The sequence below is a fragment of the Myotis daubentonii genome, chromosome 16 (genome assembly GCF_963259705.1).
Source record: "Myotis daubentonii chromosome 16, mMyoDau2.1, whole genome shotgun sequence".
Taxonomy (NCBI): Eukaryota; Metazoa; Chordata; class Mammalia; order Chiroptera; family Vespertilionidae; genus Myotis; species Myotis daubentonii.
The window spans coordinates 57,058,428-57,071,538 of record NC_081855.1 but is presented as its reverse complement, the minus strand read 5'-3'; the positions used below and the strand labels follow the sequence as shown (position 1 = coordinate 57,071,538).

At 69.0% G+C, this 13,111-nt stretch overlaps 2 protein-coding genes across 4 annotated transcripts; both read right to left on the bottom strand.

The window, feature by feature from the left end:
* Positions 1-740: 740 nt before the first annotated feature.
* Positions 741-6,776, bottom strand: SLC25A10 (solute carrier family 25 member 10). Of its 3 annotated transcripts, XM_059671535.1 has the most exons (12): positions 6,558-6,776; positions 4,745-4,864; positions 4,185-4,299; positions 4,056-4,104; positions 3,913-3,954; positions 3,308-3,351; positions 3,083-3,153; positions 2,683-2,775; positions 2,399-2,476; positions 1,815-1,871; positions 1,593-1,700; positions 741-1,559 (listed from the first exon to the last, which is right to left on the bottom strand). In XM_059671535.1, exons 1-11 carry the CDS (start codon positions 6,648-6,650, stop codon positions 1,599-1,601), a joined length of 864 nt encoding a protein of 287 aa, XP_059527518.1. In that variant the 5' UTR covers positions 6,651-6,776; the 3' UTR covers positions 741-1,559; positions 1,593-1,598. The 3 variants fall into 3 exon arrangements, with proteins under 3 accessions (XP_059527518.1, XP_059527517.1, XP_059527519.1); XM_059671534.1 differs by having other exon boundaries at positions 741-1,700; XM_059671536.1 differs by lacking the exon at positions 3,913-3,954 and having other exon boundaries at positions 741-1,700.
* A 3,072-nt stretch (positions 6,777-9,848) lies between these two features.
* Positions 9,849-12,862, bottom strand: MRPL12 (mitochondrial ribosomal protein L12). The gene is made up of 5 exons (XM_059671526.1): positions 12,675-12,862; positions 11,928-12,114; positions 11,659-11,742; positions 10,310-10,447; positions 9,849-10,239 (listed from the first exon to the last, which is right to left on the bottom strand). Exons 1-5 carry the CDS (start codon positions 12,746-12,748, stop codon positions 10,123-10,125), a joined length of 600 nt encoding a protein of 199 aa, XP_059527509.1. The 5' UTR covers positions 12,749-12,862; the 3' UTR covers positions 9,849-10,122.
* Positions 12,863-13,111: the final 249 nt, after the last annotated feature.

Here is a 13,111-nt window from a genome sequence, read left to right as displayed (position 1 = left end):
GCCCAGACCTCCTGGCCTGCTGGTCTCTATCCCGGGCAGTGCCCAGCTCCCCCGCCCCACCCGTCTGAGGGCCTCCAGTCCAGGCTCTCCCTAGCCCTGGGCTTGCTGGACCAGCACCCAGTGTCCAGGAGCCCGGCTCGGACTCGGGCACCTCCCACAGCAAAGGGGAGGGCCACCAGCTCAGCTAAGGGGTCTCCCGTTCCAGGTGCCGCTGGGCAGGGTCCTATGCGGTCCAGGTGAGCGGGACCTGGGAGCGCAGCACCTACCAGAACTCTCAGCTCGCACACATAGCCATGCCCCATGCTGGTTTAAGGCTGCCACCCCACACCCCAGCCCCCCACCCACACCCCAATCCCCACCCACACCCCAACCCCTCACCCACACCCCAACCCCTCACCCACACCCCAATCCCTCACCCACACCCCAATCCCTCACCCACACCCCAACCCCTCACCCACACCCCAATCCCTCACCCACACCCCAATCCCTCACCCACACCCCAACGCCTCACCCACACCCCAACGCCTCACCCACACCCCAACCCCTCACCCACACCCCAACCCCTCACCCACACCCCAACCCCTCAGCCCACACCCCAACCCCTCAGCCCACAGGCCTCAAGGCACCAGGCAGGGCTGGGCTTCCGCCCTGGCCCCCCGTGAGCCCAGCCCTCCTGCCCTCGGACAGCAAGGCGGCCACAGACCAGCGGGCGGCCTGGACACAGGGACCCACAAACCAGGGGCAGCTCACTGTCCTTTATTGCCAAGCCCTGCTGGGGGCACAGCCCTGAGGCGGGAGCAGTGACGAAGCCGGCCCATTTGGGGGGAACAGGCTGCGCTGGCAGCAGAGCCGGCGGGTTCTGGCTGATCAGCTGCTGGCGTCTTGGGGCACCGTCTGCAGGGAGGCCCCGAGGACCCCACAGCCCGCCTCTGCCTGGGGCGCGGGAGGCTCGGGCTTGGCGCGGCCAGTGAGGGACACAGCTCAACCCAGGGACAGCAGTGGCCTCTGGGCGCTGCGTTTTGGCAAACTAACTGTTGGAGCAGCTGGGGTCGGCTGGTGTGGGAGGGCAAGGGCCCCGCACTCGCGCCCGTGGTGCCCGCCCCGCACCTGGCTCTGTGGTCCGCTGGGCTCAGCTGTGGGTCAGCTACCTGTGAGCATCATGGAGGCCGCCCCCCTGCCCCCCACAAAGGTGCAGCAGCCACTGCCCTGAGGGAGCTGCGGACGTGCTGAGGGCCCAGGAGCTGCTCCATGAAAGAACCCTCAGGGCCAGAAGAGGGGCAGGGACCCCAGGAAACCGGACAGCCCAGCGCGCCCATCTCCGGTGCCAACTGCCTGCTGGGGGAGGGAACGGGGCCCGGACGCCTCCCTCGGCGTGTGGTCCGTGTGTAGGGCAGCAGGGCGTGGGGGCGGGTGAGGGGAGGCGAAGCTACAGGGGCCACCGGGGTGGGGGCCACGCTGCTGGAAGGAGCTCTGACCGGGCAGGCCAGGCGGTCCAGCCGGGGAGGGGGCGGCCGAGCTCTGTGGCCGGTGCGGGCTCAGGGCAGCGCCGGCCGCGTGGCCTCGGGAAGGAGCGGGCAGGCCGGCCGCTCCACGCCCTGTCAGGACGGCACCTTGACGCCGAAGTGCTTGCGAAGCTGCTCCAGGAAGACGAACGTGAGCACGGTGTGCGGCATGAGGCGGATGCCGGCAGGCACGAGGCCCTGGGGGGGGCGAAGTGAAAGCTAGGGGACCCCAGCCCCGACCCACTGTGCGCCCCTGACCCCCGGCACCACCCCTCCCCCACCACCGTGCCACCCACGCACCCTCCCCCGAACCTTGTAGAAGGCCAGCGGCCCCAGCTTCGCCGTCTCCATGGTGCAGTGCAGCACGCCCTGCAGGAGCGAGTGAGGCAGATGGAGCTGCGCCCCTTCCACACGGAGCACAACCCCCTCCCACAGCCGGGACGCAGGCCAGCGCACAGCGCGGCTGGACGTTCAGACACGGGACGTGTGAGCCAAAAGGTCACGGCCGCCCGGCCGCTGCCCGGCTGACTGCTGATGCGGCAGAACCAGAGCCCTGAGGGCGGGGGGGGGGGCGCCCGGGGTGCCAGCAGCAGGCTGGCTGTCGGGCACCGAGTGGGGTGGGGAGAACAGGGGCAGGGCCGCAGGCGCGTGAAGACACAGAAGGCGCAGAAGGCGCCGTGGGCACCATCAGGGCACCGTGGAGCCCAGGTCGTGCTCACTAGGTGGGCACCGGGCACCTGCCAGTTAGTATATCAGAGACTCTGACTCAGGGACACACGGGGCCAGGGCTGCTTGGAGGCGGCTGGGGGGGACCCATGGCGGGAGAGAACAGCTCTTGGCCACCCCAGGGCCAGAGCCTGGCAGCCGCAGGGCAGGGACCCCCAGGCCCCGCTCACCTGGTACTCGCCCTTGGAATTCATCAGGCGGGTCTTCAGCACGTCCAGGGGCTGGCACAGGACCGTGGCACACCCGCCCTGGGGGGGGGGCACGTCACCAACGGGCCTGCCATGTACGATGCCCGGGCGTCCCTCAACCCCCACAGGCCTGTCCAGGCCTGGGAGGCGATCCAGGGCTGCAGGGGGCACTGACCACTCTAGCCTGGGCCGGGGTGCCCCTCTCCCGGCCTGGCACCCCCAGTCTGAGGGGGGCATCCAGCGCCCCCACCCCGCCTGGCACTCACGGCGATGAAGCTGGCGATGAAGTGTGTGAAGATGCCGTCCGACAGGTACCCCGTGCCCAGGACCAGCTGCTTGGCCTGATCGTAGCAGGACAGCTGTGGGTGCAGGGAGGTCAGGGCCCGGCCGCCCGGCTCCTGGGAGCGCCGACGGGGCCCACAGGGACACCACCCGGATCAACTAGCGCCTGCTGGCAGTCACCTCATGTACTGGGGCTGCTGGACAGGTGAGACCAGGCAGGGAGGGGCCTGCCCAAGGCCATACACCCGACCTGCCTGTGCCCACTTCCCAGTGCCCACCTATGGCCACCACCTTCCTCTGTGGTCTCTGGGGGGGGGGGGCGGTACGCAGGGCAGGGACCCCCGGAGGCTCCCCCGAGCCCCCCTTCCCCCCGAGAAGGCCTACCTGGCCCACAGTGACCAGCATTCCCCGACTGGAGGCCATGGTTGCACCCGAGAACAGCTTCCTCAGACCCTCTGCGGAGGGAGGAGAAGGTGGGCACCGGCCGCATCCACCAGGCTGCCCAGCTCTGGACGATGCCCCTTCCCCTCTGCTCCTCGGGCTCTGGGCTCCCAGCTGGGGCTGCCCGGCCCCTGCCCGGCTCCTGCCCCGCCAGGGCCTGCTCCTCACCTTCACGGGCCACGCGGTACAGGCCGTCCAGGGCGTGGGCGTAGCTGCCGGGACACAGAAGGGGCCCACGTGAGGCTCCCTGGGGGGTGGGGAGGGGGTCCCCCAGGACGAGCCCGAGACCCTCGCAGAAGCCAAGGCCAGGGCTGTTCCAGAGCTCAGAGCAGCCTCCCGCCTCGGGGACCCACAGGAGCACACCTGGGCACAGGCCCTGGCTGACACCGGGACAGGAGGACGGGGCGCCCTGCCCGCCCTCCCCGCCCCGTCACCCGGTCGGAGGGTGCACAGCGGGCTGGCCCGGGGCCACCGTCCCCCTGAACTGACGCCCGTGATGGGTTCGCCGGCGAGTCTGTCCACAGGCAGGCTCAGTGACAGCGCCTTAGACGTCACAGAAAACGGTGCTTTCATCATTAAAAACCCCAGCTCCCAACCCGTGAAACGCCCAACTCGGACTTCTAGGCCACCCTCCGAGGAAACGTGACCGGCCGCCCGCCAGCCGCCCTGGTCCCACACCCTCCCCAGGGAAGCCTCAGGCCTGGCTCCCAAAGCCCAGGGCATCCCGCACAGCGCCCACCAGCCACACCCCGAGGGCAGAGCGCCCGACTCACTTGCGGCGCTGGCTGGGGGCCAGCTTCACGTCGTTCTGCATCCTGAAACAAGGACGCGGCTCAGGGGGCAGCTCCCCGGCTCGCCCCACAGGCTCGGCCGGCCCGTCGGGGGACCGCAGACCCTGACCTTGGGGGCCACTGACCTGACATTGACCATGTCGGCGGGAGTCCCCACGAAGCCTCCGACGCAACCTGGCAACAGACCAGACCCAGCACGTGACCGGCCGTGTCCCTGCTGCCCCGCGGCCCCTCTCAGCCCGCCCCCCACTCACCGCTGACGGCGCCCAGCAGCACCTTCTTGGAGAAGGGCAGGGGCCCCTCGCTGCCCTTGGCCACTCGGTCCCGCACGGTCTCGTAGATGGCGAACCGAGTCAGGGAGTAGGTCATCTGGGGGGAGGGGCCGGCTCGGAACGTGCAGGGGGAGGGGCAGGACAGGGCAGCACGACATGGACCCCTGCCCCCCCCAACCCCGCCCCCCCCCGCCCGGGCTGGCTGGGTGCACGGGCATCACCCGGACCACAGGGGCAAGAAGCCCTCCCAAGGCCGCACGGCCAACAGGTGGCTGAGCCCAGGCCTCGGTTTCCCCATCTGTAAGTGGCCGTCTCCAGCCGGCTGTGAGGGTGGGAGCAGCACACCCCACACCGCCCCGCCCTGCGCCCACCCAGCCCTGGGGTTCCTTCCTCCTGAGCAGCCTCAAAAGGGAGAGAGTGGCTTCGATGGGCATGGGCACCCACGGTGGGTAGAAGGCACAGCCACGTCGGAGCCAGCCCTCCCCTCTGCCCGCGTGGGCTGCTCGCCACGTGGGCGCTGGGACCGGGACCGCGGGAGGCACCTGTCGGCACAGCGAGGCGCTCAGGCCGTTGTAGAGCGCCAGCACGCCGTCGGAGCGCACCACCTGCAGCGCCATGCCCGTCATGCGCATCCTCACCTCCTGCTGCGTCTGCAGGTGCACCTGGGGGGCAGGGACACACCCGCTGAGTGGCTGCCGCGCGGCGGACCCTTTCCCACGGCCTGGGCAGGGCAGAGGGAAAGGCCGCCTCAGGCGGTCACACCCTGCGGGGCCGGCGTGGGCAGGTCACTGGCCCGTGCCTCAGTTTCTCTAGCTGTGCTGTGAGGATGAAGGAACTCAGTGGATACACCCCCCCCCCGCCCCCTTCAGGCTCTTCCCGGGGTCTCGGGTAGGGGAGCAGCACAGGTGGGGACGGAGAGGGCTTGTGCCCAGCTCAGGGACACAAGCTGCGTCCTCCTGCTGCCCGAGCCAAGCTGGGCAGGACAGTGGGCACTGGGCCTGCGGTCAGGGCAGCCACGCGGGCAGCAGCTCCCACCCAGGCAAGAAGAGGCTGAGGATCAAGTCAGGACATGAGACAGAAAGATCCAGGAGCTTTAAAATAATTTCCCCAATGACCATGCTGAGAGGTAAAACCCCGGCTGGGCCTCCTCCACGGCGGCCCCCACCCCCGGCGCAAGGCCACACGCTGCCGGGCAGAGGGGAGCCGGGCTCCTGTGGCCACCTGCTCCCGACTCATCCTGGCAGCAACACAGCACCCGGGGACGGGGGGCAGGGCAAGGGGCAGTGACGCCCAAAGGGGCCTTGGACAATGGGCAGGGGGCTAGGCCAGCCCAGGCCGGGAGGGCCCTGCAGCCCCTGGAGGCTGTGCCTGCTCCTGGCCAGAGCCTGACCCTCGGGCCCCCTGAGCGGGGCTGGGGACCTGCGAGGGCACCCAGAGAGCAAACCAGCAGAGGTGAGGGAGGGAGGGCTCCCGCTCACTGCCGTGCCCTCTGCTGGTCAGCGCACCCCCCAGGCCCAGCCCGGCCTCCGGCCCGCAGCCGGGCTACCAGCTTCAGCTTCTAACCGCAGGGCAGCCCCCCCCCCCCCCCCCCCCCCCGTCCCCGTCCCTGCTCCCCTGGCTCTCGCCCTTGGGATGCATCAGGTGGCATTTTTACTCATTAGAGAGGCAATGCCCTCCCTTCAGAAGAAGGACTGCTGCAAGCACGCCCACAGGCAGGGGCGCCCGGTCAGCCGGCACAGGCCACGTGGGCACAGACAGCTGGGGGGGGCGGGGGGGCCGGTGGCTGCCCCTTGCCCACGGGCCCCACGTGACACAGTGCCAGCTCCCTGGGCGGCCCTTTCTCCTCTGTTCCTTGTGGTGAGACAGGGCTCGGCCGGCCCTGGAGACAAGGAAGTTCTATCTTCTTCGACCCCATCAGCGGGCAGAACCCGGGTGCGCGGGGCGAGGCTGCCAGGCACCCGTGCCCCTCGCCAGGCCACCTCCCTCCTCCCTCTCCCTCCGCTGTGCCGGCCCCGCCGCGCGGGGGGCAGCTGGGTCCGCGGGAACCGCCCCTCAACTGTCGTCGGGCTGGACGACGTCCTCGGAGGAGCGGAGGGCACGGGCGGCCAGGCCAGGTGGCTGCCCGAGGTCACAGGTAGCGAAGCGCCGGGCCGGGAGGGACAGGCCTCCAGGAGCCGGGGCACCGGGCGCCCACCCCCCGGGGCCAGGCCTGGGGCCGCCCTCCCTCCCGCTCCCGGCGGCGTCTGCGGGCGGGGCAGCGAGCCCGTGGGCCGCGGTCCTCGGGGCCAGGCCAGCCGGCCGGTGCCCGCGGGTGCGGGAGCCCGGGTGGCGCGGAGCCCGGCCCGCCGCCCTCACCTTGAGCAGGTCCAGCGGGTGCGTGCAGCAGGCGGCCCCGGACGAGGCCAGGCCCCCGAAGTACCAGCGCGACACGCGCGACTCGGCCGCCATGCTCGTCGCTGCACCGGCTGTCCGACCCGACCCGACCCAGCCCGGACCCCGAGCCCGACCCGGACCGGCCGCGCCGCCCCAGCGCCGGGTTCAAAGCGCGTCCGCCACCCGCGCCCGGCGCAGCCAATACGCCCGCGCGGCGCGGGGCGGGACCGCATCCGGGGCGGGGCCGACGAGACCACGCCCCTCCTGCCTTAAAGGGGCCGCGGTCGCACGGACGGGAGGCGGAGCCGCGGATTCCACTGCCCGGCTCTGCCGGCCGCGCGGACTTCGGAGCCTGCTGCGCGGGCCGCCCCGATGCCCCAGGACCCCCCCACGCCTGGGGCACGCGGCTCTGCCAGCCCCCACCCCCGCGAGCACCCGCCCCGCAGGGTGGGGTCCTCCCCCGACACGTGCAGTTGCCAGGAGCAGCGAATCCCCGGGGACCGGCCTGCGGTTACAGTAAAACTAGGGGCGAAAGGCAAGTCCGAGCCCAGACACCGCCTCAGCCCGGACTTCCCAGCCACGTCCGGCCTCAGGCCTCCCTCCGACCAGGCCGCCCGGGCTGGAGTCCTGGGAACCGACCCGGGCGACCGTCAGCGGGGCCCCCGCCTGCCCCTGCCCGTCGGCTCCCACGCTCCTCCGCCCGCAGCCGGCGGCAGGAAGTGCCGGCGGGCCCCCAGCCCAGAAGGGAGCCGCGTCCCCAGGGCCACTTCCAGGCAGGATCTTGGGGGCCCAGGCGTTCTCTGCCGGGCAGCCTCCGATCTCAGGGGGGCACAGCCAGACCCCTCCCCCAGGGCAGGACCTGCGGCTCGGCCACTGCAGCCCCCAGCCCAAGGGAGAAGGGGGAGGAGCACCGGGGAAACCGCTCCTGGTCCCCTGAACCCGCAGAGCCTGGCCTCATGGCCTCGGCACCAGCCGGTCTCCAGGATGTGAGCAAACCCGCCATCTATTCATCCGTTTAACTGGAGCGGCCACTCGGAGACTCAGGAGCCAGGTCTTCCGGACCCCCCACCCGGCCTCTGACCCTGAGGTCATCGCTGGGCAGTGAAGAGCAGATGGCGTCCTGCCCGGAAATGCTGGGATCCAGGGGGCAGGAGGAGGGGCCGTTGGCACCGGGGCAGCTGGCTGATCTGAAGGGGGAGGGATTGATGTCCACCGGCCCGCGGGGCTCAGCTGGCCGAGCCGGTTCCTGTGCCCAGAGGGTTGCTGGTTTGATTTCCGGTCAGGGTCAGGGCGCATGTGGAAGGCAGCGCATCCAGGTTTCTCACATCGGCGCTTCCCTTTCCCGTCCTGTCGCTAAGCATGTCCGGGGTGTGGGTCTTTTTCTAAAAGACGTCAGATGCAAACCAGGCAAAACCACCACCCAGGGGCTCGCCGGGGGAGGAAGGGGGGTCCCACCAGGAAGCGGGGTGGCTCTCGGTGACGCACAGGCTCTGAGGTCACAGCCAGAGCTGCCCTGGCCTGGGTGTGTGGTTAGTGACCTCCCCGAGCACCGGGCTGTGGTTCGACCGCCAGGGCACCTACAGGACCAGCCAGTGAATGCGCAGGTGGGCGGAAGTCACTGCTTCTCTCTGAATCAATTTCTAGCAAACAGAAAACCAGAACCAACAGCCCAGCGGCCAGGGGGCGTGGCCCTTGGCAGGTGTCCCAGGGGGGTGAGGTGCCCCCAGCCCACTCCCTGCCCCCACACCTGCCTCACTCCTGTTGGGATCAGCCCCAGGGGGAAGCTGCTGAGCAGGGGTCTCTGAACCCCCAGCACTCACGCTGGGGACCGTCCTCAATTTGGGAGGGGCTGGCGGGAGGCTCGGCAGCCTGGACACTTTAAGAATAAAAAATGCAAAGAGCAGCGTCTGAAATGTGGTTCCTGGCAAAGCCGGGTCAGAACCGGGAGGTGGGAAATGCATGGACACTGCGGGTCAGGGACCGAGGACGCCGAGCGGGGTCAGACGGAGCCCAGCCTGGCCACACGCCCGGGGCTGCCGGGCAGACAGGCACGTCTGAGGCCAGGGCTGCCAGCCAGGCCGGGCTCTCGGGTGGGGCCCGGGGTCTGTTCTGGGGCGTCTGCACTTTCTCCTGGAGCCTGAAGCCCAGCAGGGAGGACGGAGCCACGTGGGTGGCCTGGCAGACACCAGGCTCCCTGGAACGGGAGGTCGGTGGGGGCAGGAGGCACGAGTCGGCTCCAGCTCCCTCTCAGCCGTGTCCCGTGACCTTCTCGTCAGGCTGGGCAGAGAGCAGGAATGCTAACTCCTCCCGGGATCCGATGGGGTCTTGTCAGGTGCTGTGTGGGCACCAGCGGGGAACTCGGGACCCACAGATCCCCCTCCCAGGACCAGGGCCATCCCTGGGGCACAGGCCACCGGGGTCCCCAGGTCTGACACTGTCTGGGCCACCTGCAGGCTGCAGCACATCCGGGGGGAGCCAGGAGTGGGGGGGCAGGACCCCCAGGGCCCTGACTGTGAGTGGGTGCAGAGCACCAAGCAGACCAGGTGCTGGCCGCTCCTGGCACACAGAAGGCATTTGGCTCGAGGGCCCGGAGGCAGGGTCACTCCCTCTGAGCAGCGACCACGGGATGAGGCAGAGGCCCCATCACCCCAGCTGTGCCCCTGGCTCCTTGGGAAAGAGGACGAGGGTCCGAGCTCAGCCCACTCCCCCCCACCCCCCCCAGGCAGGCAGCTCAGCAGGCCATGCCCGGCCCCAGGTGGCCCAGCACCCACTTCCGGGGAAAGGCGCACCCACAGATCTGCTGATGGAGAATCATTAACCCTGGGGTGGGCGGGGAAGCTCTGGGTCAGGCGGCAGCCTTCCCGCCTCCTTAGACCAGCGAGGTCCAGGGGAGCACACACGGGAGGTGGAGGTGGGGGGCCAGCCCCCGGGCTTGGGAACTGCTGGGCTCGCCCACCCAGGAGCTGCCCCACCAGAGGCCGACGCCTGGACACAGCGCCCCCTCTGGTCCCACACAACTTGCAGGCCATCCTTCCAACAGGCAAAGCTGGGGGGGTTCCCGGCACACTGCAGCCCCCTCCCGCTCCCTCCTTCCTGCTCTGGCCCAAGGCCCTGGGCCGGCTTCACTCTGCGCTGGTGCTTTGCAAGGCCCTGGGGCACAGCCTCACCCCTGCCGGCGGGGCGGGAGCCGCACACCCAGCTCCTGGGTGGACGGTTAACGCTGCTGATCACCTGCAGAGCCCCTCCCGCTGCCCGGGACACAGAAGCAGCGCGCATGGCCCAAACCATATATTTTCTCAGCGGCCACCAGGGGGCGCGTGGTAAACCCGGGGCGGTCCAGAGTCAGGCCGGATGCCCACAGGCAGCGCTGCCCGCTGCCCCCTGCCCGCTGGGTAGGTCCATGCCTGATCCAGGGCCCGGCTGCCGCGCAGTCGCGGGTGGGTGTGCCCTTCTGCTCTGAGGTGCCGGTCAGCTGAGCCTGGGTGCTGGGCGGGCGGCCGGGCCTCTCCCGGGTCCCAGGGACCCCTGTCCACAGTTCTCGGGGAGCCTACTCCAGGACCACGGTGCCGCCCACCGCCTCCAGCGCCGCCTTGATCTTCTCCGCCTCGGCCTTGGCGACGTTGGCTTTGATTTCCTGGGGCAGCGACTCCACCAGCTTCTTCGCCTGCCGAGAGCCGAGTCAGACGCGGCCCGGGCTCTGCACCCAGCCTGCCCGCAGGGGCCGCCGCACTCACCTGCACGAGGTTGATGCCCTGGACGTAGTTCTTGATCTCCTTGATCAGCTTCACTTTGTCCACCGGCTTCGCCTCGGTCAGGCGGACGGTGAAGTGTGTCTGCTCCTTTTGCTTGGGGATGTCTTCTTCCTCCACCGCCTGGGGAGGGAGGGAGGGAGGGGCTGGGTGAGGGAGGACGAGGGGAGCAGGCACCTTTGCTCCTCGGCTGTGGGTCCCCGCGATCCGGCCGGCCGCCCCTCCCACTCGGCGCCTCCCCCACCTCGTCCACTCCTCGGTCAGACTGGGTTCCACCACCCAGAACCCTTCCCAGCTCTCCAGAGGCTGTGATGACTGCCTCCCTCCCCGGCCCCCAAAACTCATCCTTTTAAAACTGTAACTTGTGAGACAGGGAAGAGCAACCCCAGAAGTGCTCTGTGGGTGAAACGACATGATAGAGAAGCAGCGCCGTGCCAGCCCCGGCCAAGCCAGCGCCGTGTCTCGGCACCAATGACACCAGCTCAGCCCCCCCGCCTTCGCCAAGCGGCCGCGGGGGTGGCGGAGCTCCCGAGGTGGGAAGAGTTGGGGTCGGAGTCAAGGCCAATGCCCTCTGCTGTGCAAATGGCGCCAGGCCACCGGTGCTGTCAGAGAGGGGTGTGCAGGGCCCCAGGAGAGAGGACAGGCCGGAAACCTGCCTTCAGCTTCAGGGAAAGAGACACACATGTGGCAAAACCTTAGTTATTTCTAAGGCCGGTGAGGGTGTGATTATTTCTGGGTGGGTGGGTAATTGGAGATTTTAAAAAATAACAAATATTGAAAAACACACACACACACATACAAAAAAGCAACAAAACCCCGCAAATTAGTGTGCGGCTTCAAGTCTGCTGTTTCCTCGCAGACCCCCAAGCCGTGGAGCTGCCCCCAGCTCCCCGCTCCTCTCCAGCCCTGGACGCGCTCATGGCCCGCGAGCCGGGAATGCCTTGCCGTCTCCCGCAACTCCTCAGGCTCCTCTCCTCAGGGCCTTCCCTGGCCTGTCACCCACCCCTCCCCCCAGGTTCTTCCCTCCTCCCCCCAGCTCCCCCCCCCCCCCCCCGCAACACAGCCTCTTCCGGTCCTTTCCCTTCCATCAGCTCATTGTTTCCCTCCCCCAGAAACAGTCCCCACGGGACACAGGTCCCCCGTGGGCAGGGCCCTGCCCGTCCTCGTCCCCAGGAAGGCTGACCAGAGCCTCAGCTGGAGGCACACGGATGTGGGGGGCGTGTTGACTGGCGCAGGACAGAGATGAGGGGCAAAGAGAGAATTCGGGACGTGAGGGAAGCGGGGAACCGGGCACCAGAGAAACAGGTCTCTGCGGAGGCCAGCGCCTGGCTCACCTCGGGGGCTGCGGCGGCAGGGGCAGCAGCGGGCATCGCGCCCCCCATGGGCATGAGCCCCACCTCCTGGATCTTGAGCGTTTTCTGCGGGGACAGAGGAGACAGTCTCAGAAGCTGGCGGTCACACCCACACACGCGCAGGGACGAGCCCGGCACACCCCTGCACCCAGGGAGCACACTTGCCACAACTGACCAAACCCTACCCCCCAAATGCACCAGGAGCGAGACACGAGCCCCAGACCCCACTGCCCAGGCCCGGCCCGCGATACCTTCAGGAGCTCATTGAGGTCTGAGATCTCCAGGAGCGTGAGGCTGGCAATGTCCTGGACCAGCTGCTGGATCTTGGGGGGGTACTCCTTGGGGGCGTTATCTAGGGGTGCGCCGGCGAGGGCCTCTCCCCTCCGATGGCTGCTGCATCGCATCAGCCGCACGGTGCTGACGCGCGGCACTTGTTGCCTAGACCCCATGCAAACAGAGCGGTCAGCCGGCACAGGCAGGTGGGTGCCACGAGCTCAGGTCTAGCCCCTTGGTCCCAACCCAGGGTTCTCAGCCTCCAGGCTCCACGTCGAGAGCAAGGGGGTTTCCCCGCTACTTTGTATTTTATATTCTTCACAAGCCTTAGAAACCCTCGTTATTATTATTATTATTATCATCATTATTACTGCAGGAGGTTGCCCTTAACAACTTCCTGGTTTGAATGAACCGTAGCAGCTCACGGGGTAACGCAATCACGTAAATGCACTTTGCTGCACAAAGCCTTTCAGAACCCGGAGCGCCGGATGCACTGGTGGGGGTCCTACGCGTCACTGGGCTGCGGGGGAAACCGAGGCCCGGGCAAAGACGGAACCCGTCTCATGTGATCTGAGGCCACCCCGGCACTCTCCGCGGCCCACACGGGAGTGTGTGTGTGTGTGGGGGGGGGTGTCTCCCCGTCCCGCCTGCTGCTCCGACCTGAACCATCGGTGGCCGGCTGAGGGCTACCCTCTGCCCGCCCGGCCCTCGGCAGCCCGCGGTACCTGGCGAAGCGGAGCGCGGCGCCCCTAAGCACTAGACACGGCCCCCATAGGGGGCGAGCAGCCGCCGGCAGCATCGCTCCACCGGCGGGAAGGTCACACGAGGCTCCCCGGAGGAGGGACGCTCTAGCTGCCAGAGCAGCCGAGTACACGCGCTGGAGAGGACGCTCTAGCCGCCAGGGCCGCCGAGCATACGCGCTGGGGGAGGACGCTCTAGCCGCCAGGGCCGCAGAGCATATGAGCTGAGAGGGACGCTCTAGCCGCCAGGGCCGCAGAGCATATGAGCTGAGAGGGACGCTCTAGCTGTCCGGGCCGCCAAGCATACGAGTTGGGGAGGACGCTCTAGCTGCCAAGGCCGCCGAGCATACGAGTTGGGACGGACGCTCTAGCCGCACCTCGCGCTGGCTTCCTCTCGCTCGCCGAGATTACCCACAAGGGAC

Coding starts and splice junctions, on each gene's coding strand:
- SLC25A10 (XM_059671534.1), bottom strand. CDS start 6,650: ATGGCGGCCGAGTCGCGCGTGTCGCGCTGGTACTTCGGGGGCCTGGCC. Junction 4,865..6,557: donor ACCCGCTGGACCTGCTCAAG/GTGAGGGCGGCG, acceptor CCTGCCCCCCAG/GTGCACCTGCAGACGCAGCA. Junction 2,477..2,682: donor TCATCGCCAGCTTCATCGCC/GTGAGTGCCAGG, acceptor CCCCCCCCCCAG/GGCGGGTGTGCCACGGTCCT.
- MRPL12 (XM_059671526.1), bottom strand. CDS start 12,748: ATGCTGCCGGCGGCTGCTCGCCCCCTATGGGGGCCGTGTCTAGTGCTT. Junction 10,448..11,658: donor CTGCCGCCGCAGCCCCCGAG/GTGAGCCAGGCG, acceptor CTCCCTCCCCAG/GCGGTGGAGGAAGAAGACAT. Junction 10,240..10,309: donor AGGGCATCAACCTCGTGCAG/GTGAGTGCGGCG, acceptor GGCTCTCGGCAG/GCGAAGAAGCTGGTGGAGTC.